General features: G+C 41.3%; 1 protein-coding gene across 2 annotated transcripts in view; it reads right to left on the bottom strand.

Annotated features, from left to right (window-relative positions):
- Positions 1 to 24,473, bottom strand: part of DCBLD1 (discoidin, CUB and LCCL domain containing 1) — a 65,165-nt gene that overhangs the window by 27,892 nt on the left and 12,800 nt on the right. For both annotated transcript variants that reach the window (XM_040627690.1, XM_040627691.1), the window contains exon 2: positions 14,486 to 14,698. In XM_040627690.1, the coding sequence (XP_040483624.1) occupies positions 14,486 to 14,698 (213 nt within the window). The remainder of the gene's footprint in view (positions 1 to 14,485; positions 14,699 to 24,473) is intronic.

Below are 24,473 nucleotides of genomic sequence, written 5' to 3'. Positions count from 1 at the left end.
TTTGTAAAAAAGCAGAAGAATTTCTAAAGGCTTTTGAAGTACTGTAGTACAAATTATGCAATTAAGAGTATAATACATCATTTCTAGAATAAGTTACTTGAAAAGCAATAGAAAGTCCATGAACTTTCAAAGGACAAAATTAGATTTGGAACTAAAAAAGAAAAATAGACCTTCCTACTACTCAAGTTAAAGTTTAGTTTGTAAACTGTCATCTTGAAAATCATGTATGTAAGACATAATTCTAAGAAAATAGGGATTAGTAAGAAAGTTTGAAGACAGGTACTCTTCGTTAACTTCTCCCCAAATTAAACAGTATGGAAAGAGTCAACGGCAACATCAGGTAACAGTCAACAGTGACAGCAGTGTCGACAACAGGTTAAGGAAGGAGGAAGGAAAGAAAAAGATCTGGGAGAGGATCAGGAAACCAACTAAGCGCTCCTCTCCTGCTCTATGGGACCGGATTTCTCTTTTGTCCTGTCCAGGTCTCACATTTGGAAGATGTAAATGAATAAAAAGAAATGTTGTGTGTTTACCTTCATGCCTCAAATCTCTGTTGTTCCCTATTATTAAATTATAGTGAAATCCAAATTAAAAATGATGACTTGCCTCTTTAGAGATACTCATCTAATATAATTATTTACATGAAATAGTAGCAAACTGATTAGAATAGTACCTACCATATAATGAGAGCTGTAGAATTAGTTAGTAGTAAGTAGTTAAATAAATAAATGAATGAATACATTAAAACAAACAAATAAGTAACGTCTGTGTTCCTTTTAGACTGCATTCCATGGGGTTAGAAACGTTCTATCCACCACTTTATCCCCTGCAGCTTATACAATACCTGGCATGTGGCGGCCTTCCAAATATTGTTAGAATTGAAGTTAAATGTTCTTCTACTTGCAACAGTTTTGAAAAGCCAAGCCTGATCATAAAGATGCAGGAAAGATTTAATCTTCAAATTTTAAAATATCATAAAGAAATCAGGAAGAGAAATGTGGAAAAGCAAGAAAGGAAAGAATCATTAGTGTAATAAATGCATGGATGTTTGTGAACTTTAACAGTGCTCACAGCATGGTAGAGAAGCAGTTTACACTAAGTCCATTTCTGTATAGTAAAGTAGAGTGATAAGCATTTTTTCAAAATTAAAGTGAGTGAGGTTACTGTACTTGACTTTTCAACTTAGTTTGTTATACATGTTTGAAATTCCTTTGTTCTCTACACAGAGATGTGAGGACGCTTGCTTTGCAAATCTAAGAATAAAAATGAAATAACTAGTAACTAGCTGCTACTGGTAAATCAGAATATTTTTCTAACCACATTCATCCTTTCCAAGAGGAAATAATAACGTATATACTCCTCTCCAAAGGGTGATAATGATACTAATCTCTCCTCCAATTTCTATAGCATTCCAATGAGTCCTAAGAAAAACAGTGAGATAAGCAAGTCTAAATTGATGGTAAGTGAGAACTTGTTTGGATTTTTTTAGTGCAAATATATTTGATATGTAACACTGTAAATTTAAAGTGTACTATATATTCATTTGATACATTGATATACTTTAATATGATTGTCATTGTAAGGATAAATAGCACCTCCATCACGTTACATTAATTACTTCTTTTCATGGTTGTAATAATTAGGTTCTAGTCTCTTTGTAAATTTGGTGATTATACAGTTGACCCTTGAACAATGTGCTGGTTAGGGGTGCCAACCCCTGTGTAGCTGAAAATCCATGGATAGCTTCACTCTCCAGAACCTTTTTTTTTCCAAGATTTTATTTATTTATTTTAGAGAGAGCACAGGTCCATGCATGGGGTGGAGGTCGGGGCAGAGGGAGAGGAAGTGAGAGAATCTCAAGCAGACTCCCCACTGAGGATGGAGCCGGAGGCGGGGGGAATTCGATCCCAGGACCCCAAGATCATGACCTGAGCTGAAACAAGAGTCGGACGCTCAAGCAACTGAGCCACCCAGGCGCCCCTCTTGACTCTCCAAATCTTAACAATTAAGAGCCTCCTGTTGACTAGAAGCCTTACCAGTAACACAAGCAGTCAATTAACACATATTTTGTACATTATACGCATTACTTACTGTATTTTTATAACAAAGTAAGCTAGAGAAAATAAAATATTAAGAAAATCATAAGGTAGAGAAAACATATTTGCGATACTGTATTGTAAAAACAATTCATGTGTAAGTAAGCTGCATAATTCAAACCTGCATTGCTCAAGGGTCAATTTCGATATTGTTGTCTATATTCACTATACTGTGAATTAGATGAGGCCATATTTACTACTCACTGCAAGCTTGTACCCTTAAATAACATCAACCTATCCACCCCACCCCACTGCCGGCCCCTGGTAACCACGCCCTTTTACTCTCTATTTTTATGAGCTTGGCTGTTTTAGATTCCACATATAAGCGCTATCATACAGTACTTATCTTTCTCTGTCTGACTTATCTCACTTAGCATAATGCCCTCAAGGTCCATTCCTGTTGTTGTAAATGGCAGGATGTCCTTCTTTCTCATGGCTGAATAATTGGAATTTTTTTTTTTTTAGATTTTTATGGAACAGTTGAAAGGAATGGTTGCAACACTGCATATATCTTAAACAGAGAGATAAGCGTGTATGTCATCACGCGAAGCTGTCACGCAATACATATAATTTCCTACACCAAAAAGGCACATAAATATAGTAAAACTCTAATTTGGTTGTATCCTCCCAAAGTCATGATAGGAATGTAAATATTCCTCAAAGACAAAATGTAAACACACACACCGCTTTAATCACCTTTACCTCCCCAGGCACCAGTCTCTCTCCCATTCTTCCTGAAGTAACTGCAAAAATGTAACTAAATCCTAGACGGGAGAGGAGATACCCTCTCTGTATCAACGCAGCATTACACAAGCAGGAGGCAGCGGTAGGCCAGCGGGGAGGCTGCAACCCACTGTGGGCTGTGGCAAAACATCCAATTCTTTCCTGTCTGAAGGCCTGACAGATAGATTCCTTTACACAGAATAGAAGTTAATAACTGCATTCCTCGAGTTAAAAGGGAAAAGAGATGAAAATGGAAAAACGTAACTGGCAGTGAGAGGGAAAAATAATGAACGGGAAGGCACTGAATGATCCGAACCAGCCTGTCCCAAGCAACGTCTTCAGTTTTCAGCCAAACTCAACGGAGGATTATAGCTTTTCTCATGACAAAGCCTTCCTCCACCCACGCCGGGCCACACAATACATTTCACTGTTAGACTTGCCATCACAGCTTTTAAAAAGGGGCGATACTTACATCTACACATTCCCAAAGAGCGGTCCTAAGGAAACCCAAAGGACAGCTCGGTGACTTCTAACTTAGACCCTGGTTATGGTCTCGGTCCCAGGCAGTGTTCCGGGACGGGTAAACCTGTCTCAATTCATAGTCAGGCTGAACCCCAGTCTTTCTGGAGGGGGTCTTAAGAACTGTAGCAGAACAGTAAACATAGGACTCCCAGTGCTGGATGATGGTTGCTTCACGACCGGCCATGCTGTGTGTTCTGCCGCGCTTGGACTTGCTAACTTCCACCTTCCCTCCCCTCGAGCCTCGTCAGGAAGGCGGGTTCCTCGTCAGGAAGGCGGGTTCCTCGTCAGGAAGGCGGGTTCCATCTTACTCTGCCGTCCCCAGTTCCCACCGGACCCGGCCACAGCGGGAAGGCAGTTCATCACGCAGGCAAACAACTCAGGAAAAATAAGTACCCCCACCTTTTGTGAACTAAAATTGGTAGCCCTGGATTGTGGGAAGAGCTATCAGTGATAGCAAATGGAAGAGCGTGGTGGCATTTGGCACCACACGTGAGACGGAGACCTAGCAGACAATGCCCTGATTCCTCGGACAAAGGAAGACAAGGCCGGGAACCGTAGGAGCTGCCCTCGCTGAGCACAGTAGGCCAGTTCCTCTCAACACACCCCTTGTCTGGAGCTACTGTTCCATGAGCAGCTGAGAGGGAAACCCTTTATCTTTCCATGCGTGAATGAAAGAAAACTGTCCTACAAGGAAGAATAAACTGTCTGCCCCGAGCCAAGCCCAGAATCCTCTTGCTCCTCTGGCGACCTGACAGTCCATTCCGTACTGGGATTTATGCTGCTACGACATTCTCTGCGGACTGTGTGAGACGCCACATTACAAGGCAATGACAGTCTGGTTAATAACTGCTCCAGGCCAGGTGGGGCGGCTGTGTGCTTTTCATCTTGAAACGGATGAAACTAAGTTATTGTTTCGTCTGTGAGAGGGATGTGTTTAAAAAAATGGGGTGCATGCCATTAAAAACCAAAAACAAACACAAACCCAGAGACCCCTCCCCATCCTGACGCATACTCTCAGTGGTGAAAAACAGAGACCTGACTCTTGAGAGGTCGGTCATAAATCAAATTAAACAACGACAAGACAACCTCCTAAAAACTTTCATTAACCTTATGAACACCCTCTGAAACACACATGTAATTTCTCAGGAGAGATAAGAACGTGCTGATGAGCCTAAGCGGTCCTTCCAGGGAGTGTCCCCGCCACACGGCACACACCAGCCGCCAGGAAAGTGGTGGCTGGCGCGGCCCAGATTTGTGCTCCGAGGCGTGCTGATAAAGCAATCTGTAGAAATGCTGAAGCTGCAAATGCCTTTACACTCGTGCCTGTTTTCCATTTGTTTTCTCAATGCAGGCAAATGGCACGGTTTGTCCTTGCTCGCCAATTGCAATAGGGTCATCGTACAAAATTACAGAATTTTCAGGGCCATTTTCTTTGAAAAGGAGGGGAATTAGCATTAAAAAAGGATATTCCTAGACTATGCTATTAAAACGATAGTCACGTAAGAATGTAAGCGGTATCCCTGGAGAGTTTTGGTCTCTGGTTCCCAGGCAAAAATCAGTGACAGATGATAAATGAACCAGGCAGATTCCAAGACAAAGGTGTGGCTTTCCTTGGGGCCCCGGGACTCAGGTCAAGAAACGCCTTCACGCTAGAGCTCACAACCCACCTAGGCCATGACTTCTCTCCCAACAAAAGATGGCAGTTACTGAAACTAAATCCCGGTGTCTCCAGGGAAGGGTCTGGGAGAAAAGAGGAGGAGGGGGAGGAGGCCCACAGATTTTTCTCCTTGGGGCTTATGGTATGTCAATAGGCCATGACTTCTCTCCCAACAAAAGATGGCAGTTACTGAAACTAAATCCCGGTGTCTCCAGGGAAGGGTCTGGGAGAAAAGAGGAGGAGGAGGAGGCCCACAGATTTTTCTCCTTGGGGCTTATAGTATGTCAATGAGACACATCTTGGTTGGAAGAGTCTGGCCGATATAAGTCTAAGATGCTTTCTGAGTTCTATCATGGCATAAAAGATGAAACAAAACACGAACAAACAAATAAACAAAAATCAGTCCTTCTCAAGAGTGTCCACCCAAGTAGACCCAATCGGAGGAGAATGAATGTAATTCTGAAGCCCAAAACAACTCTGCACAAGCTAGGAATTTCTTTAAAGGCTATTTATTATTATTATTTTTAAAAGTTGTGAGAATTTTGCATTCTTCATAATATGTCTGGGAGACATAAACCACTTATAAAATAGATGCTACCAATCTTGTGTTTTTTCCCTATTTAGGATTTTTTTAAAAAAATCAACAGACAAGGCATAATGATTAGATCTTAACGCAGTATGCCAGATATGCATCTTTCTGAAAATTATCACAGCAATCTTGTTGCAATCAGAGTACTTAGTATCATTTCCTAGTTTTCCCATTTCTCTTATTCCTAGTGTAATAGAAATATTAATGGCTGGCTTCACATCGCTGTATTTCTAGGTCACTGACAATAGTTAAAAAATATTGGGAGTGGAGGTGGAAGTACAGGAAATGGAAGGGAACAATTCTTGAACTTCCTTCTCTATCTCAAATCAGGTAGCAGACCACCACCAATTCAACCAATTTACGATTAGGTTCCTGTGGCAAGCTGGTTTCTTCCTATCCCTGACCACAATGCCTCCCGCAGCATTTTGACTAAGAAGCATTTCTCTGAAACCTTAAATTTATACTAGTACTCTTCATGGGAGTGATTTCTCAGAACTCCAGCTTATTCTCAGGATACCCCGGTGGGGAGGCCTGGAGAAGTTTCCATCTCTTCCAGCAAATGACAGACAAAACTATAGCTCGGGTTTTCTTACACACAAGCCACTGGGTCTGATGGTTTCTGGGACATTACAGGGTTTAAGAATTGGGACATTACAGGGTTCAGGAGTGGAGTCTCTGGAATCAAACGCCCACACTCACATCCCAGATCTAGGAAAGTGATAAGCAAGTTACTTGACCTCTTTGAGCTTCAGTATCCGTAGGTGTGGATGTTAATAACAGGCCCCATTCTCAGGGCTATCATGACAGTTAAATGGGTTAGTCTGAAGAACTAAGCCCCGTGTACAGCATGTAGTTGAATGCTCAAGTGTAAGAGCCTTCTACAGCACTTCATGGTCTTTTCTACAGAATAAGTAGGGTCCTAAAATTTTATGTAAATCAAGTCTTTTTGTAAATGCAAAGGAGATATTTATAGATTGAGGAATCTTACTAATCTCCCTACAGTGTGAATAAAGATACTTAATCTTCTGTGAAAATCCAGATTTTTTTTTAAGAGAGAGAGAGCACGTGTGCGAGCATGGGGGTGGGGTGGGCAGAGGGAGAGGGAGAGAGAGAATCTTAAGCAGGCTCCATGCCCAGCGTGGAGCCCCAAATGAGGCTTGAGCTCATGACCCCGAGATCATGACCTGAGCGAAATCAAGTCAGACATGTAACTGAGGCATCCACATGCCCCCAAAATGTGGATTTTTAAATGTACGTTTGCCAAAATCAAGCTCCATGTAATCAGATTCATTAAATATTCAGTGAGCATCTGCAAATGCAAGAGTATGCTAAGCACCCAGGGATACTGAAAAAATGAATAAAATGCAATTCCTTGCTCAGGGAACCCTGCATCTGGTAGAGAAACTAACATATGATCTCAAACTGAGATTGGTGCTCCAGTAGTAAAGGCTTAGAGAATCAGTTTAAGCCCAACAGAGGGAGTAACTGGAGCTGCTGGACATCAGAGAAGGCTCTGGGGCTCTGGGGTAAGTAGCAATGGATCGTGTGTGTGTGTGTGTGTGTGTGTGTGTGTGTGTGTGTGCATGTGTTGTGTGTCTGTGTTAGAAGGGGTAGGAAATGCAGGGGAAGGAAAAGAGACCTACGGGAGGAATACTGTCAATAAAAATACCACTGCATGAAGCTCTATGTACGATGTGTTCAGGAAAAGGCACAGACATGGGGAGACTCAGAGATGAGGCTGGAAACGGGGATGGGGAGAAGAGTGAGTGACCCTTGAATGCCATGCTGACAAGGTTCTGCAAATAGGAGGGTACAATAAATAATTTTTGAAATAAGAAAAGAAAGAAATTATAATTATATTCAACAAGATAACCTTGGCCAGCCTGGCGGGAACAGAGACTGGTGAAAGGAGAGCGGGAAATACCAGGAGGCTCCTTCCATAAGAAATAGATACAAAGACATGGGCTGGCAGTGAAATAAGAGAGCCACACTGAACAAAACGACCTGTGAGCTTGGAGGATATGTGTTTTCTGCTCGTCTCATGAGGCTGGATGGAGAAAATCTGTCCCAGGAGCTATTTCCGGCTCAGGGAGCCCCTGCCACGTGCTTGGAACGATATGGGCAAACTCAGGCAACCAGGAACGCAGCAGGAGGGTAGGGTGCCCTGCTGCAGCTCAGCCTTTGCTTGGTGCAAGGTAAGTGTTCAGGGTACTGAGCAGGGACCAATGTGTTCTCTGCTCTTAGACCTCTTAGAGAAAGAATAAATAAACTGTGTGCAAGGCCACTGAGGAAGGGGGGAGGAAGGGGAGGTGGAGAGGAGTGAGGGTGATGATGGCTAACATTTGCTGAGTGCTTATTTTTTGCCAGCATCATTCTTTTTAAGTTATACATATGTGCCTCAATTATCCAAATACGGTAGATAGTACTATTTTGCCCACTTTATTTTTTTAAAGACTATTTATTTATTTATTTGACAGAGAGAGAGCGTGTGCGCGCATGGGGGGGTGGCAGAGGGAGAGGGAGAAGCAAGCTCCCCACTGAGCAGGCAGCCCTACAGGACCCTGGGATCATGACCTGAGTCGAAGGCAAATGCTCAACTGACTGAGCCACCCAGGCGCCCTATTTAGCCCATTTTAAAGATTGGGGATTGGAGCTAGGGAAAGATGACATAATTTGCTCAAGGCTAAGCAATTAATAAATGAGCAGTACAATAGCAACTTGAAGGCAGACAGTCTCACTCCCGAGTCTGCACTCTTAAGCACAAATGAAAAATCTCAGCAGAAATGACAGCCTTAATCTCGTTCCACACTGAAGGCCTATTTTCACTGATCCGCACTGATACAGGTGGGGAAGTCTGTGGGAACGAGGTCCTCTGAGATCTGAGAAGCCAGTACCTGGTTCCCACCCAGAATCTTCCAGCAAGTTCTTCAGCGGGTCCAGGAACAACCCCGAGCCCCACGCATCAAGGGAAAGCCAACTTTCAGAGGAAACGGTCCAGTCAATCCTCCTGAAACATCAGGAAAACAGACATGACAATTCCCCTGGGGTCCCTGAGAGCAGGCCCTTTCTGGTCAGCACGACTGGAAACAGAACTTCACCATGGGATGAGCTTTAAAGTTGAGAAGAATGGCCTTCGGTATGAATTCACAGCCTTCCCTCTTTAATGTCATAAATGAAAGTTAGATATTTCATATTTTAAATGGAGCGATTTTGGTTTGACAGTGTCTAAATCAGCATCTACTTTTTCCCAAAGTTCAAGATAGTTTACTTTTATTTTAATGTTTATATAACTAACCTGCTATTATTTTACATCATGACTATAGAAGGCCAGAGACTGAGAATCAGTACTGAGGCAGCAATCGGGACTGTACTATAGAACAATTTTAAATCTGAAGATATATTACTTGAATAGATTCTTTGTTTAATTTTTTATTTTATTTTTTTAAAGATTTTATTTATTTATTTGACAGAGAGAGAGACAGCCAGTGAGAGAGGGAACACAAGCAGGGGGAGTGAGAGAGGAAGAAGCAGGCTCCCAGTGGAGGAGCCTGATGTGGGGCTCGATCCCAGAACGCCGGGATCACTCCCTGAGCCAAAGGCAGACGCTTAACAACTGAGCCACCCAGGCGCCCCAGATTCTTTGTTCTAATCTTCAAATTCAGGCTTAAAAGTGAACCTGTTCAATCCTACGATAGCGTTGGCTCCCTCAGTCAAATCTCTATGGCCTTATGTGTCCAAATATAAGGTGAACTTCCTCTGTAAAGAAGGTGCCACCTTAAATTTGCATTTTTTCCACAGTCTCCTGTTACACTGACCTCTCTGAACAATGCAGAACTGTTTGGGGAAGACAGGTGAAGTAACTTAAATGGATGTAGTTTTGAATGCCAGAAAGAGTCCACCTGAGGAAAGCGTGAAAAGAGAAACAAAGAAAACAATGCAGACTTAGTCCACATTCCTCAGGGGACACAGGACCTCACAATTTCTAATGCTGGAAATTTTTGCAAACAAGCCTTTCAAAGATCACTTTAAAAAGGGATAATGTTCTATTTTCCAAAAAAAAAAAAAAATGCATAAACTGAATTTAATCACAAGCGTACATCGAACCAACCCAAAGCAACAGACATTCTACAGAATAAATGGTTGGACTCTTCAAACCCATGTAAGAGACAAAGTAAACCTGAGGAACTCTCCCAGGTTAAGGCAAAGGGAGGAGTCATGACAAGGAAAGGCTTCCTGACCCTAGCTCGAATCCTAGAATATAAAAGGGACATTAATGTTTCTTTGGAAGGTAGTCTCAGCTTCTTTGGTCTCCTAAACAAAAACCCAGAATTCCCTAAGTTACAGTCAAAACAACCTCTACTAAGCAAACTATGACACTTATTAAAGACTTTTTTTGGGGGGGGGGGAAGATATTAGCACACATGATCTTGAAAGTCGGTATATATATTTTAGATCCAAAATGTTTTGTGAGTTTAAAAGTAAAATTTGTGTTTAAGAATACCTTTAAGGGGCGCCTGGGTGGCACAGCGGTTAGGCGTCTGCCTTCGGCTCAGGGCGTGATCCTGGCGTTATGGGATTGAGCCCCACATCAGGCTCTTCCGCTATGAGCCTGCTTCTCCCTCTCCCACTCCCCCTGCTTGTGTTCCCTCTCTCGCTGGCTGTCTCTATCTCTGTCGAATAAATAAATAAAATCTTAAAAAAAAAAAAAAGAATACCTTTAAAAAACTTACTTTGTTCTTAAAACAACACATTTTCCAAAGTAAGGTTGATATACTTCGGCAACTTTGCTGCTTCCTGGCCGTTTCCAGGGTATTTTGAAAGGAAGAGTCAGTGCCTTCACTCAGTAATAAATATATATGTAATCCTTCTAACTGAAGTTGAATCTGAAATATCAACTATAATTACAATACCTGACAATCAGAAGACTAATAATCCCACCTTATCTGTATCAGGCCTTCTAAAAGCAATGAGATCGAGTGTATATTTTGCCTGATTACTGGGAAAGCTGGTGTGGCTTACACTTGTTTATAGTGCATTTTACTACCATGAATGTCGATTATAAAAGTATATCAACCAAACATTTAAAACAAAATTGGCATGGGGATGAATCATTATAAACGAACCACGCAATGATTAAAAGTGCACAACTCTTGCATAGTCACAATTTGTTAATGCAATCACATTCCAAGTCCTTCCATTCTTGGCAGAGCTTACAAACACGAATGCCAGAAAACATTACTCTTTTTCAAAACTTTAACTCCATATTCAAAATTCTGTTAGCGTTGAGTCTTAACATCTCTTGGCATGGGTTTTAATAATTAACTGGTTAATGAAAAAAATCGAGCTGGATAAACTACAACTCTTGGGCTATTTCAGCCACACATGGAAGGGTCAGAGCCATCGTCTATGGGGATTTCGAAGAGGTATTACACAACGCCCTTCCCCACGGCTGCCCCTCAGCAGGCACTTTCCGCCACCACCGCCTGCCCAAACAAGTGTGGTGGATTCCCGGGGACCCTGCGCTAACCCTCCGGCTCTCCCTCCTGCGGCTACACTGGCTGCAGACTGGCGTCCCACTCTCCCAGGGAACCTGGCAACAGCCCCGCAGCAACGCCCACCCTGAGCCTCGGCGCGGAATCACAGAATAACAAAGCACTCCTACCTCCTCACCCCCCCTTCGCAGATGCCTGCGCCCCTTAAGGAAGTTCAAAGTGACCAGGGGACTATTTTAACCAAGAGCACTGGTCTAGTTAGTGTTTTGGGTCAAAGGAAATCTATTTGTTCTGTATTAACATATGCTTGTTAAAGAAAAAATAGAAAGTAGAGAGGAGTTAAAAGTTCTAAAGCCTCACTTTACGATTCTGCTAAAGTTATGTTGTCTTATTTTATTGGAAGGTTTTTTTTCTATTGTTATAACATTAGCATACATTCATATTTTACCTAACACTATATCATAAGCAGCTTTCCATATTAATAGTCTTTTAAACAAATATGTGTTTAATATGCCAAGTAACTGTAACATGTTTTAGTTAACTGGTTCCTTGAACCAGTTCAATGAAACTTGTTCATTCACTTCATTAAAAAGTCATTTATTCACTGAATAGACCTACTACATTCAAATCACTGGATTAAATACTAAAAGTACGTGCATATGAACAAGTGGCTCCTCTCAGAATGCTCTCCAAAGCTACAAAAGACACAAACATATACGCAACACACACAGCATATGCATGTATACACTTTCTATATCTGGCCCTAAGCATTTAATTTTTAAAAAATATTCTTACAGGACTAAAGTATCCTAATTTTCTTTCTAAGTATTTCTTTTGTTGCTAATTTCTCTTACCCTTGTCTGCGGGGTTTGTCTTAGCATGACTGATCAGGAAATCTTTAAAGTAGCCACGAAAGAAAAATTCTGAGCATCATCAAATATTTTATCTTAAAAACATCCCTAGCCAAAAACATGAACTCCACGTGCATTTTAGACAAAACTGCTGTATGCTATAATATTGGGCTGAGAATCTGTTGTGGTTTTCTTTGAGTTGTGGGACTGGGACAGAGGAGCAGACATCTGGAAACAGAGGTCTTCGAGCCACAAAGACATGGATATAAATCCTTTCATCCCTTAACTAGCTGTGTGATCTTTGGCGTGTTACTCAAAAACAGAAACAAAAACAAAAACAAAAAAACCCCACTCACTATGCTTTCGTTTCCCTATTTGTAGAGAGGAGTTAATAACATTTACCTTCTAGGTGGATGTAAGGGTTCCAGAAAATCTATGTAAGGGTCAATCATGTGCCTGGCATTACAAGAGATGCTGACTATGTTTACTTCTACAATGAGCACAAATTCTGTTTTTAAAAGATAAACCTAACTGGTATATAGAAAAAAATATAAAAAGAAAAATTAATTTACTTGGCTTTACTGCTACAGGTGAATTGTAATTCATTACTCAATTACTAGTAAAGGGTCTAAGTCAAAAATTCGAGAAATCTAGAAATGTGGAGATCGGTGCCCTGAAGCCGACCACGATCACCTCAGAACCTAGCTCCTAGTATGTTGTTAATCCTATGCTTTTCCTCTTTTCTGTATATTCCCGAATATACATCGGAGATGATGTAGTGAACTCGCGGTGTGGTGTGGGAAGGCAACATCCATGCTCCAATCCTGCTTTGGGATGATTTGCTCCCCCTTTCTAGTTCTTCTCACCTCACCTCTGATTTGAGAGAGGCTGAAAGCAACAGAGATGACCACTCTGGCGCTCTGGGGAATGGGTGGGATTAACTGCTCATCTTCCAGGGAAGTAGATGGTCCCGGGGAGACACCAGTGTGGGAAAGCAGTCTCTGGCCCGCAGTGTTTTGCCTCACATCTTCCAGGAGGGCTCTGACACTCAACCCTCTCCTCTGAATGTGAATGACGTTTCCTGGCAGATGAGGGATTCCCTGAAGAGTGCTTCCACAAATTAATACACATGTGATCACCAGTAAGCGTTCCCAGGGGCCTTAAGCATCCCTTGAGTTCCCATTTTTCCCATCTGTTTGTTTGTTTATGAAGATGTTATTTATTTATTTATTTGAGAGAGAGAGAGAGTGTGTGTGCATGCAGGAGAGAGAGCATGAGTGGGAGGAGGGGCAGAAGGAGAGGGAGAAGCAGGCTCCATGCTGAGCACAGAGCCCCACTCCGGGCTCATCCCAGGACCCCAAGATCATGACCTGAGCTGAAGTGAGATGCTTAACCGGCTGAGCCACCCAGGCACCCCTCATTTTTCCCATCTGAATCAAACTAGAGTTAAAAAGTTGCAACCAATTATATGGAATCGACTATCTTTAATCTGTCAGAGTGTTTCAGCCATCATTAAAACAGACATAATATTCCCAGGGATACAAAAATCCTCGATTTTTTTTCCCATGGGGGCCAGATAAGCCCAGACCTCTGAGTGGTCTCCAGGCCAGTCTGGGCCTCCACGCTGGGAGGAGGCAGCTGGAGAGAGGAAACACGTCTGCGGGCAAAGGTAAGGACAACATTGAAAGTTGTGTGTGTTTGAGAAATTGCCTGAGAGCCAGTAGGCAGACAAAATCGGTATCGTTTCTGGAGCTATATTCGAAGAGAATTTCCATAAACCTCTAACCTCAAAAGAACCTGTACATAAGATTTCGTCTTTATTTTTGAACTGTCTAAACCTAAGCTGTTTCCTTGGACTTGGGATCACAGGGTCACTGTCATGCTGATTTCAGACTAAGGTGCTAACTGCACACCCAAGCACACAAAAAAGGCCTGATTTCAAAAGATTATTTTGGAAACTGTCCTCTGCATCTGCTCTTCCCTTACCCAGAAAACTCTGACCTCAGACATACGCATACAGTCCATTCCCTCGCGTCATTCGGGTCTCTGCTCACATGTCCCCATACTGGAGAAGTCTTCCTGACCACCCCACGTGAAGTAGTACGAACCCACTCTACACAGGCTCTACACAACCTCAGGATGCCTTGTTTTCCTTATTCTTAGTTGTCTTTACGAAGGAGGAACTTGGTCTTTTCGCTGCTCGGTCCCACAGAGTTCCTGAATACACAATCGCAGCGCAATAAATATGTGTCACATGAATGAATGACTTGCAGATGTTTTAGCCAAGTGCCATACATCTCCAATTCTCTTCCCAGCAAAACATGAACTCAAACAAAGCTCCTGGGACACACACGAGGCTAAGGCTAAATCTCCTTAGATGTCTTTGTTGTAGCTTAGGAAGCAAGCGCGTCCATGTGAGCTGCCCTAGGAGTTTACAAAAAGCAAGCTTCTCTTCTAATCTTCCCAGGCTATAATACTCATCAACATACAACTTGCCCTCCCTCCCAAGCTTCAAATTATTTTATGCTCACAGAAACCTAGACCTCTTTTCTTACCATACTGATCGGAACTGCTGGTGAAGAGAAGGTAGTCAGAAGCACAGGTCTGGGATTCAATATCCAAATCTCCTAACCTCAGAATCAGTTTCTTCCCTTTTGGTACTTTGATAGTCTTTTCACAAACCGTGTGATTGGGGTAAGTCCCTGGATAATTCTTAGACGTCATTGTGCCACTGTCCTGATAGGTCACTATGTGCCCACAGCCATCACCTGGTAAAGAAAAAGAGAATGAAAGAAGTAATATTAATTCTTACTGAGGATTGACAGAGTCTGTATAATCTCCAGGTCATGTATGTTATTCCTTCTTTGTAGAGGGAAAAGCTAAAAAAAAAAAAAAAAAAAAAAAAAAAAAAAAAGATAGAAAAAAAAAAGAAGATTAAATTTTTTATTATTTCAGGTTATTTCATCTTGTTTCCCAGTTTAATCATCTGAATATTTCTGACCAAAGTGTTTCATATATTAGAATGGAAAGCCCTCAGCAAACGTATCATTTAATCATACCACTTTTTCTGATCATCTACTTCTCTACCCATGCAAACGTGCACAGTAGGTCCTCGGCATTCACAGATTTACCATTTGTGGTTTATTCTAGTAGCAAGCCAATGCCGTGCAATAATTGGTGGTGGAAAAATAATGGCACTTACTTCCGAGGGTCACTGTATTGTTAAACAAGAGAACATTCGCCCTGTGCTGCTGGTTGAATCTGAGACACAGGCTGAGAGGAGAGTGAGAACCTATCATATAACTAGGGGCTTCCAGCTGTTCGACATTCATGTCACAGTTAGTGACAATCACAGACTGGAAGGTTCCTGACAGACCCAGGATGTCATTAGAGAATGTCCAGGGTCTAGTGCATTGAGCGCTTGGCACATACCAGACCTGGTACTGCTGGAGACAAAAAAGCAGCAATGGTGGCTTCACAGAACTCAGAGCAAAAGGGGAGATGGTCCCATGTTCAGCTAACTATGATACTGGGTGCTGCGTGCCATACCAGGAGCTTGAAGTGCCGAGGAAGGCAGGAAAGAACCTATTCCAGTGAATTATCACTACTTCACTAAGATAAGAAATTTTCTTAAGACTTTTCTGAATAGGGAAGTTCATCAATTGACCAACAAATTGCTCCAGCAGATTAAAGTGACTAAGTCACTCACTCAAATACCGAGTGGCCTGCACAACTGGGTGGGCTGCAAGGGAAATGAGCATACACACTGCTTTACAATCGCAAAATCCCTGTGGCTAGTACGGCTTCACATAAAGGCAAGAATTTCTGCCCTTAACTGGAGGGAGAGAAAGCAGAAATTGCTCAAAGAAGGAATTCTCTGAGTAACAAAACAAGGCCTCTGCATCCCAAAGTCTCCCACAGAGAAGCCCCAATTTGGGAGTAGTGGGAATCTAAAGCCCAAAGCAGCCTTCTTCCTCCTCCAGCCTCTTCCTGAGCTACAGGAGGACTGGCCTGGGGCTTTCCTTTATCTCACTCTTTTCTGACCCTGAGGCTTACAGCCCAAATGATAATGGAGGCTTAATTAAAAAAAAAAATTGGCAGGGGGGCAGGGCATAGAACTCCAAAAGCTACCCCATCTCAGCAGACAAGTCTTAGGATAGGAATCCACCCATATTCCAGAAACTGCCACAGATTCCCAGCAGCTCCCGCCAGACGGATAGATGGGGGATAAGAGTTAACTTTACCGAGAATACCAGCAGAAATGTAGATGGACACTAAGATAAAACTACTGGGACACCTGCACGTCTAAGGAGAAGCTGTGCAATTTATATGGAAGACTCTAGAGACCCAGAGATGTTTTTAAGAAGAGAAATAATGAAAGAAGTATTTTAAAAAGGATGATCAATCTGGATGGGCAATGCTACAGGACCTAGGATGTGGGGTGAATCCAGATCAGAAGAGGAGTACAAGGGCTAGGAATGAGGCAGCTAGAAAGGGAAGGGAAAGAAAAACAGGGAAATTCACAAGAAAGAAAAAAAAAAGCAATGGTTCAGGAAACAACAGGTGTTGGAGAAGATGCAGAAAAAGGGGAACTCTCTTCCACCGTAGGTGAGAATGCAAACTGGTGCGGCCACTCTGGAAACTGGTACAGAAGTTCCTCAAAAAGTTGAAAATAGACTACCCTGGGGCACCTGGGTGGCTCAGTCAGTTAAGAACCCGACTCTTCTTTTCAGCTCAGGTCATAATCTTGGGGTGCTGGGATTGAGCCCCAAGTCAGGCTCTACAGTGGGCCTGAAGCCTGCTTGGGATTCTCTCTCTCCCTCTGCCCATCCCCCAACTTGCACTTTCTCTCTCTCCTTCCCTCTCTCTCCAATAAATAAATAAATCTTAAACAAACAAACAAAAACAACCAGAATTACCCTACGACCCAGCAATTGCACTACTAAGTATTCATCCAAAAGATACAAACACAGTGATTTGAAGGGACACCTGCACCCCAATGTTTATAGCAGCAATGTCCACAATAACCAAAATATGGAAAGAGCCCAGGTGTCCATTGACTGATGAATGGATAAAGACGATGTATATACAATGGAATATTACTCAGTTATCAAAAAGAATGAAATCTTGCCATTTGCATCGACGTGGATGGAACTAGAGGGTATTATGCTGAACAAAGTAAGTCAGAGAAAGACAAATATCATATGATTTCACTCATCTGTGGAATTTAAGAAAAAAACAGATGAACATAGGGGAAGGGAAGGAAAAATAAACTAAGATAAAACAGAGAGGTGGGCAAACCATAATGGACTCTTAACTCCAGGAAACAAACTGAGGTTTGCTGGAGGGGAGGGGAGTGGGAGGATGGAGTAACTGGGTGACAGGCATTAAGGAGGGCACTTGATATAATGAGTGCTGGGTGTTGTATGCAACTGATGAATCACTAAATTCTATCCCCTGAAACTAATACTGCACTGTATGTTAACTAACTTGAATTTAAATAAAATCTAAAAAAAAAAAAAATCGACAGACTTGGGTTTTGGTTTAATGGGGAAGACAAGAAAAGAAAAAAAAAAAAACCCACTGAGATTCCAAGTCCAGAAATGACTGGAACACTAAGGCTAATAGATATCGAATGAGAAGCCCAGAGAGAGAGCAGGTTTGGGGGCAAAGGCTGTAAGTTTGGTTAAGGCTGAGGTGACAGCTATACTTCATGACGTCTCTGGCAGTAAGTACAAAACTGTTGAAATTTCAATGAAAATTATACTAGAGCGAAGCATATGGTGCAGAAGCACACAGTGCTCAGGGCTTTGATTTAAAATGTGAATTATTTGCCTGCTCGTAAAGGCTTTCATTAAAAAATCCAATTTACAGTTTCTCTTGAAGACTGGAAGACATGGCAACGACTCCAACAGGCATTCTCATCGGGCTAGTGATACAGTGGCTGCCCCTTTAAAGGAGAAAAATGCCCTAGCTCCCGGCCGCATCCTGGCCGCTCGTTTCTGTGACACGCCCCACCTTGGAAGGCAGTGATCTGGGGCACGCCGACAGGGCAACGCCAGGGTAACTAGTGTACAGTCACGCACACACATTGCACACGACCCTCTCTCAGCCACCAAGATACACCCTGGTCAAACATTTAAATGCCTCTTTTCTTATTACTGTGAAATTCTCTGCTTTAATAAGAGAAGAAAAAGTGAACTCTTTCTCGAAAGCACAGCTAAATATAAAACGAGGCGTAATTATATGTGAATCAACTTTCATTTGATCATTGCAGTCTCTATTTTATTTAAGTGACATGTCATGACAAAAGAAAATCCCAGGGTATCACATTTATTCAACCCTGTAATTATGCTTCTTTCCAATCACTTTTACTCTAAAGCCCAAGAGGAAACTAATTTCACCCGACGATACCAGCAGAAGGTGAGCGCGTCTGTCTTCAACACTCCCATCATTACTTTGCCTGGGGGATCTGTGCCTCCTTGGAAAAATTTCTCTGTTCCATTAACTATCAGAATGATACTCTAGGAGTCTTTGTTCTGCCGAAAAACCTGAAAGGAACTGCTGAATCCTAATTTATTAAAAAGCAAGCTGTCATCAGAAGTTTGTAATTTCACCCCTGCCTATGGAAGGAGACTATTTATGGGGTTTTCTGTGGCAAGCACTAATATAATACATTTATTCCATGGTATTAACTACATCAGGAATTTTCACCTTATTGTCCTTCCACAGTTTTGATGAATTCAAAAAAACTAGATATAATAATAGTAATACTGGAAGGTTGCTAAGAGAGTAGATCTTAAATGTTGTCACCATAAAAAAGAAATGGTGATTACGTGAGGTGATGGAGAGGTTAGCTAATGTTACAGTGGTAATAATTTTGCAATAGGTAAGCGTATCAGATTAACACATTGTAGACTTAAACTAATGCAACATCATATGTCAATTATATCTTAATAAAGCTGGAGGAAAAAAAGGACTAGAAATCTGCCAAAGGGGAGAATGGAGAACTGGGTGGGAGAGAAAATGCCCACTGTACCACGGACTGTATAAACCAGATGCACGCAAATGATTGACAGTAGGGAAGCAATATTCCCATGACCTCATCCTAATGCTCAGGTAGCGGACTCTCATCACCCAACTCTAGTGAAGAATCACCAACAAGAAAGATGCCAAAAATTCTTTAAAAATCTATCAGTTCCTGTTCCATTTCTTGCATATCAATGTCAATTTCCTGGTTGTGATTGGCAAGATGTTATCATGGAGGATAACCAGGTAAAGGGTACACAACATTTCTATTATTTCTTGCAACTGTATATAATTGACAGTTATCTCAGAAAAAGTTTAATTTAAAAAAATGTGTTAGTCTGGTTAAGTTTGGCTGACGGGGGATGAAAACTAGGATGCTTTCATTTTCTATTTTATACTTCTCTATACCATTTGGATTTTGTTATTCTGTATCAACTAAACTATGCTTAAATAAAATATTATCCACATTTGCATTGAAAAGGTATATATGGAATGACAAACAATAAAGAAGGCCACTTTTATTCTAAAAATCTCTCTGTACCAAATTCATTGCCCACATTTCCTATATTTGTCTGAGGAGCATGGGGTAATATGTCTGAGGGGGGCTCCTTTACATACTCTAGCTTACAGATGAGAAAATACAATGTATATCGGCTTTCCTTAAGGCTACTTTACTGATGGTGGGGATTTAGCAATGGTTCTAGGATTTTAAAAACATTTTTATTTCTCTTCTTTATTTGATTTTGTAATAAATTTTTGTGTTTAATCTTAAAAAAAAACATCTGAGCGGCTTCCCTATCAGACCTCCCTTTGGATACTTCCATGACATTCTCCTATTAAAATGAACAGTTCCCTAACGAGAGGTAACTGACTCCTGCCATGGTCATAAACAGATGGAGAACCACTGGGTAGAAGGTTGAGGAAGAACTTTAAAATGCCAGTACCAGGTGTGTTACCAGCTAAACTCACTGATGGATCCCAGCATGATGACAAGTAAGGTCATCAGATACTATGTGTTTCCAAGCAGGATAAAATGTGCTCTATGCACCAACACCTATGAACACTCTTGCCAAAAAGCAAAACATGAATCAATAACTGACTCCAAATCTCATCAAGCCTTTAGGTCTAACTTCCAGGCTATAGGAAACCCACAAGTTTACTGACACCACAAGGAAGCCATTAGCCACATCCGGGCTGGGACAATCTAGGTGCAACTGACCGAGTTTCTTCCATGAGGAATTGTATAAAAGAAAGTATTTATTTCAGATTAAAAGAAAGTTAAATAAACAACAACCAAGTGAATTTTGTTTGGATCCTGATTTGAAACACCAACCTTACAAAACCACTTAAAGAAGGTAAGTAGGGGGATTGCTATCAGGGAAGAAGTATTCATTTTATTAGGTGTGATAATGGTATTGAGGTTATGTAACAAATGTCTTCTTTTAGGGAGGCCAAATGACATATTTGAGCTGAAAAGACATGATGACATGAAGTCTGGGATTTGCCTTAAGATCCAAGAGTAGAAAAAGGGAGGAAGCAGGATTTAAAAAAAAAAAAAGAGAAGACAGGGAGAGGTTGATGGTTGCTGTAACTACGATGATGAGGGTGTACAGGTTTTTAAATTTTTATTTATTTACTTATCTGACAAGAGAGGGAGAGAGAGAGCCTAAGTAGGGGGAGCAGTAGCAGGAGGGGGAGAAGCAGACTCCTCGCTGAGCAGGGAGCCCGATGTGGGGCTCGATCCCAGGACCCTGGGATCAAGACCAGAGCTGCAGGCAGCCGCTTAATCCACTGAGCCACCCAGGTGCCCTGAGAGTGCACAGGTTTTTTGTTTTGTTTTAAACTAAAATGGAAAGAAATGAAGGTCAGTCTTTAGGGCAAAAAATACAACCTTGGTGTGGAGGATTAAGCTTCACATGGTGTTGGGAGCCCTGATGGGCAGTGAGGGTAGCACAGGCGAGACTAGAGTCAACTGTCACCTACCAATGTCAAAGGAGAGGCCGTGGAAATAAGGGGGAAGGAGGACGCTTTGCCACAGGGAACTTGTCTACTCTTCAAAAGTGGCTACGGTGCAATGTTTATCTTTTTCTTCCTTTGAACTGTAATTTAATTGCCAAAGGGCCAAAGCACATGATGACTAAACTATGCGTCATTTCCTCTCTCCTTAGGCTGAAAGCTCCTGTCCTCTGCAGGGTATGTGACACGTGGTCACTCCATGATGCACCGAAATCCTAGGGTCTGCTTGGAGCCAGACCTGGTTCGTGAGACTGACCAAACCCCGTCTCAAAACAACTTGCAAAAACAAAACTGGATGCAGTTTAGATTTTGAAAAAAGCTCTAAGTCCTCAGTATTTTATAGCTCCCCCAGTGATCGCTACCCACAATTTAACTATTTTAACTCTGAACATTTGACAACAATCTAAATTAGAAAAGGCTGGTCAAACTATGATATCTCCAAGCAATGTGATATTAAGGAAAAGTTAAAGTCATGTTTTAGAATTCTATTTAATTAAAAAACAGAATATCGTGTACACATATAGATATAAAGGGAAAATGTTTGAAGTGTTATGATGTAGGATTACAAGTGATTTGCATTTTATTTATACATTTATTTTCTAAATTCTCTACAATATGAAAACATTACATATAAATCAGAAAAATGATACAATTAAAAATACCAAATTTACCTAATATTTTCTGTTAACATAGGCTACTTTCAGCGTTAGCCTTAAAGTATAGACTAGAAGAAGTCCCTTTAAACCAAATCGCAGAAACTGTCATTAAAAACTCACTCAACAGGGGTGCCTGGGTGGCTCAGTTAATTAAGCGTCAGACTTCGGCTCTGGTTGTGATCTCGGAGTCCTGAGATCAAGCCCCATGCTGGGCTCCCTGCTCAGTGAGGAGTCTGTTTCTCCCATTCCCTTTGCCCCTCCCCCTGCTTGTGCTCTCTTTCTCTCTCAAATAAATAAGTAAAAATCTTTAAAAAACAAAAAACAAAAACTCACTAAACAAACAGCTGGGAACTTAGTATAATGTAGTTCCCACTCAAAAGAAGCTCACAGGCAAGAGGAGAGGGTTATGTTAACAAGGAATTCCTGAGAGTAAAGTGACAGGTCCGACACAGAGTATGGGCTCAATATCAGTTCTCCAAATGCCTGAAAGCATATGTCTCTATGCTTTTAATGTCAGCTGTTCCAGAAGTATGGATATACAAGGTATTGTCTAAATAAGCTTAAAACAAACCCTAGACGCTTGTCTCCACACATCAACTGTTTATTTAGTCTACTCTAATTCCACCCACTACGAAAGGAAAACAATAACTTCCTTAAAAGACTATTTCCCTTTTGATAAGAAATCATGTTCCACTAGCAGAGAAGTGAAATTAAGATACACCTGGTAGGAACTAAGTTCTGTAATACTACAAAGCATGATTTAGGCTTCAAAAGAACACTTTCAACTGAATTGCACTTGTGGAAAATTGTTTGGATGATATGAAATAAATAGGACAAAAATTCCTATAGTTATTAACTGATCCATACAATAAAACAACAGACTTCAAAGTTTTTAAAAAATTATGACCCATAGTTAGAACGTAGGTTTTTCATTACAGTCTAAGTAAGCACACAAGCATATGCATGAAGAAACAGGAAAAAAAGTCTAATGTTATAATTCTTTCTATCGTATGTAACGCACTGCAATATGTCTTATTCCATTTCATTTTTTAAATTGAAAGCATGCTGGTTGTGTCAACTGAATTGATTTTACTGCCTATTGATGGGTCACAACCTGCAATTTGAGAAATAGTGCTCTGACATATCACAAGAGTGAAAGCATTTCTAGAAACATGATTTCATTACAGTTGGATCCTTGCTCTTCTAATATTCAAGTTATGACAGGTCTCAACGCATATACAATCATCCACGTGTGGGTGTGAGAACATTTCTTCCCATGTCTAAGATCAAGTGAGTGCTTGATGACTACAATCTTTTCAACCACAAAGAGGAGCCTGCAATTATTACAGAGTTCTTTGTCTGATGGCAACGTGAACCGATTTCCCAAGGTATTACTAATTTCACTGTCAGTCATACTCTCTCATACACTTTGCTTGTCTCCCACTATGCTTAACTTTTTTATGCTATGTGTTGCCTGAAAAGGAAAGGAAGAACCAGGACGGCAGGGTCTACGTGGTTATGTGAGAATAAAACCAGTAAGACAGACGTTATGATGATGAAACTTCAATTATTCAAAAACGTTAGTGTTCTCAAAAGGAAAACGGACAGTATCATGCTGATAGAAATTACGACAGATGCGAAGCACAAGACCGAGTTCTGTACGACTGTTGTAGAATCTCTTTAAACCTATTGTCACCACGTATGAAGCAGATGCTAATGATGAGACTAACGATCTAATGAAGATGACACTTTTGCCTCAGCAGATGAAAGATATTTGGCAGTAAAGTAAAAGGAAACATAAGGGACTTCTTGTCAAAAGTCTCTCCATGTATACTCTCAACACAATGTTTCCTATCAGCTAAAAGTCACTTCAAATAGATACATCTGAATGCATGACAATGAAACAAGTCATTTCGAGAGGTCCTATCCAAGACTCCTTACATATTGTGAGACTCTTTACATCAGAGTGCAGAGACGTCAAAAACTGGGCACCTGGGTTCCTCAGTAGGTTAGGCATCTGTCTTCAGCTCAGGTCATGATTCCAAGGTCCTGGAACCGAATCCCATGTCGGGCTCTCTGCTCAGTGGGGAGTCTGCTTCTCCCTCTCTCTCTGTCCCTCCTCCCCACTTCTGCTCTCTCTTTCTCTCTCTCTCAAATAAATAAATAAAAATCTTTAAAAAAAAAAAGACATCAAACATTATAATGTTCACATAAGAGGCATCATTTACACCTAACGGGAAAAAAAAATCTTGAAGCCTAATGTAATGCTACCCTTGAACGTGCTGTAAGTAAAAACCAACTGGCTCTTGGTTCTTGGTCACTCTCTAGTCCTGTGATTCCTAAGGAAAAGTTAAAGATCACTGACAGGGTCATGGGGGTGGGGGAAGAGGGTTTGCACACCTATCGCTTTTCTAATTTCATAAGTTATTTCCATATACTTGGGAGGTGACTGAGCACAATGGTTATGACACTGGGTTCCTGCCCAGTACTGACTGTGTGGCCTTAGGTGAGTCCCTTTACCTCTCCAAGCTACAGTTCATTATCCGTGATAGAGAGACAAGGGTAGTGCCCCACTCACAGGCTTATCATGAGCATTAACTGAGACAATCCTAGTAAAGTGCTGAGCATAGAGACTAGCATCTAGCAAGAATTCAAAATATTTTAACTGCCATATTTTAACTTAAAACTACTATACATAATAAAGTATCAAAATATTGCTTTAGATTTGCTGACTTTGTCCAAATTCCCTCACTCGTTGGCTCTACGATCATAAGAAATTACCCATTTTGTGCATATCAGTTTTCCTCATCTTTAAAAAGCCCAACAGCAACTGGGCATGGTA

This window comes from Ursus maritimus, unplaced genomic scaffold (assembly GCF_017311325.1).
Source record: "Ursus maritimus isolate PB19 unplaced genomic scaffold, ASM1731132v1 scaffold_13, whole genome shotgun sequence".
Taxonomy (NCBI): Eukaryota; Metazoa; Chordata; class Mammalia; order Carnivora; family Ursidae; genus Ursus; species Ursus maritimus.
This window is presented reverse-complemented; position numbering and strand designations above follow the sequence as displayed.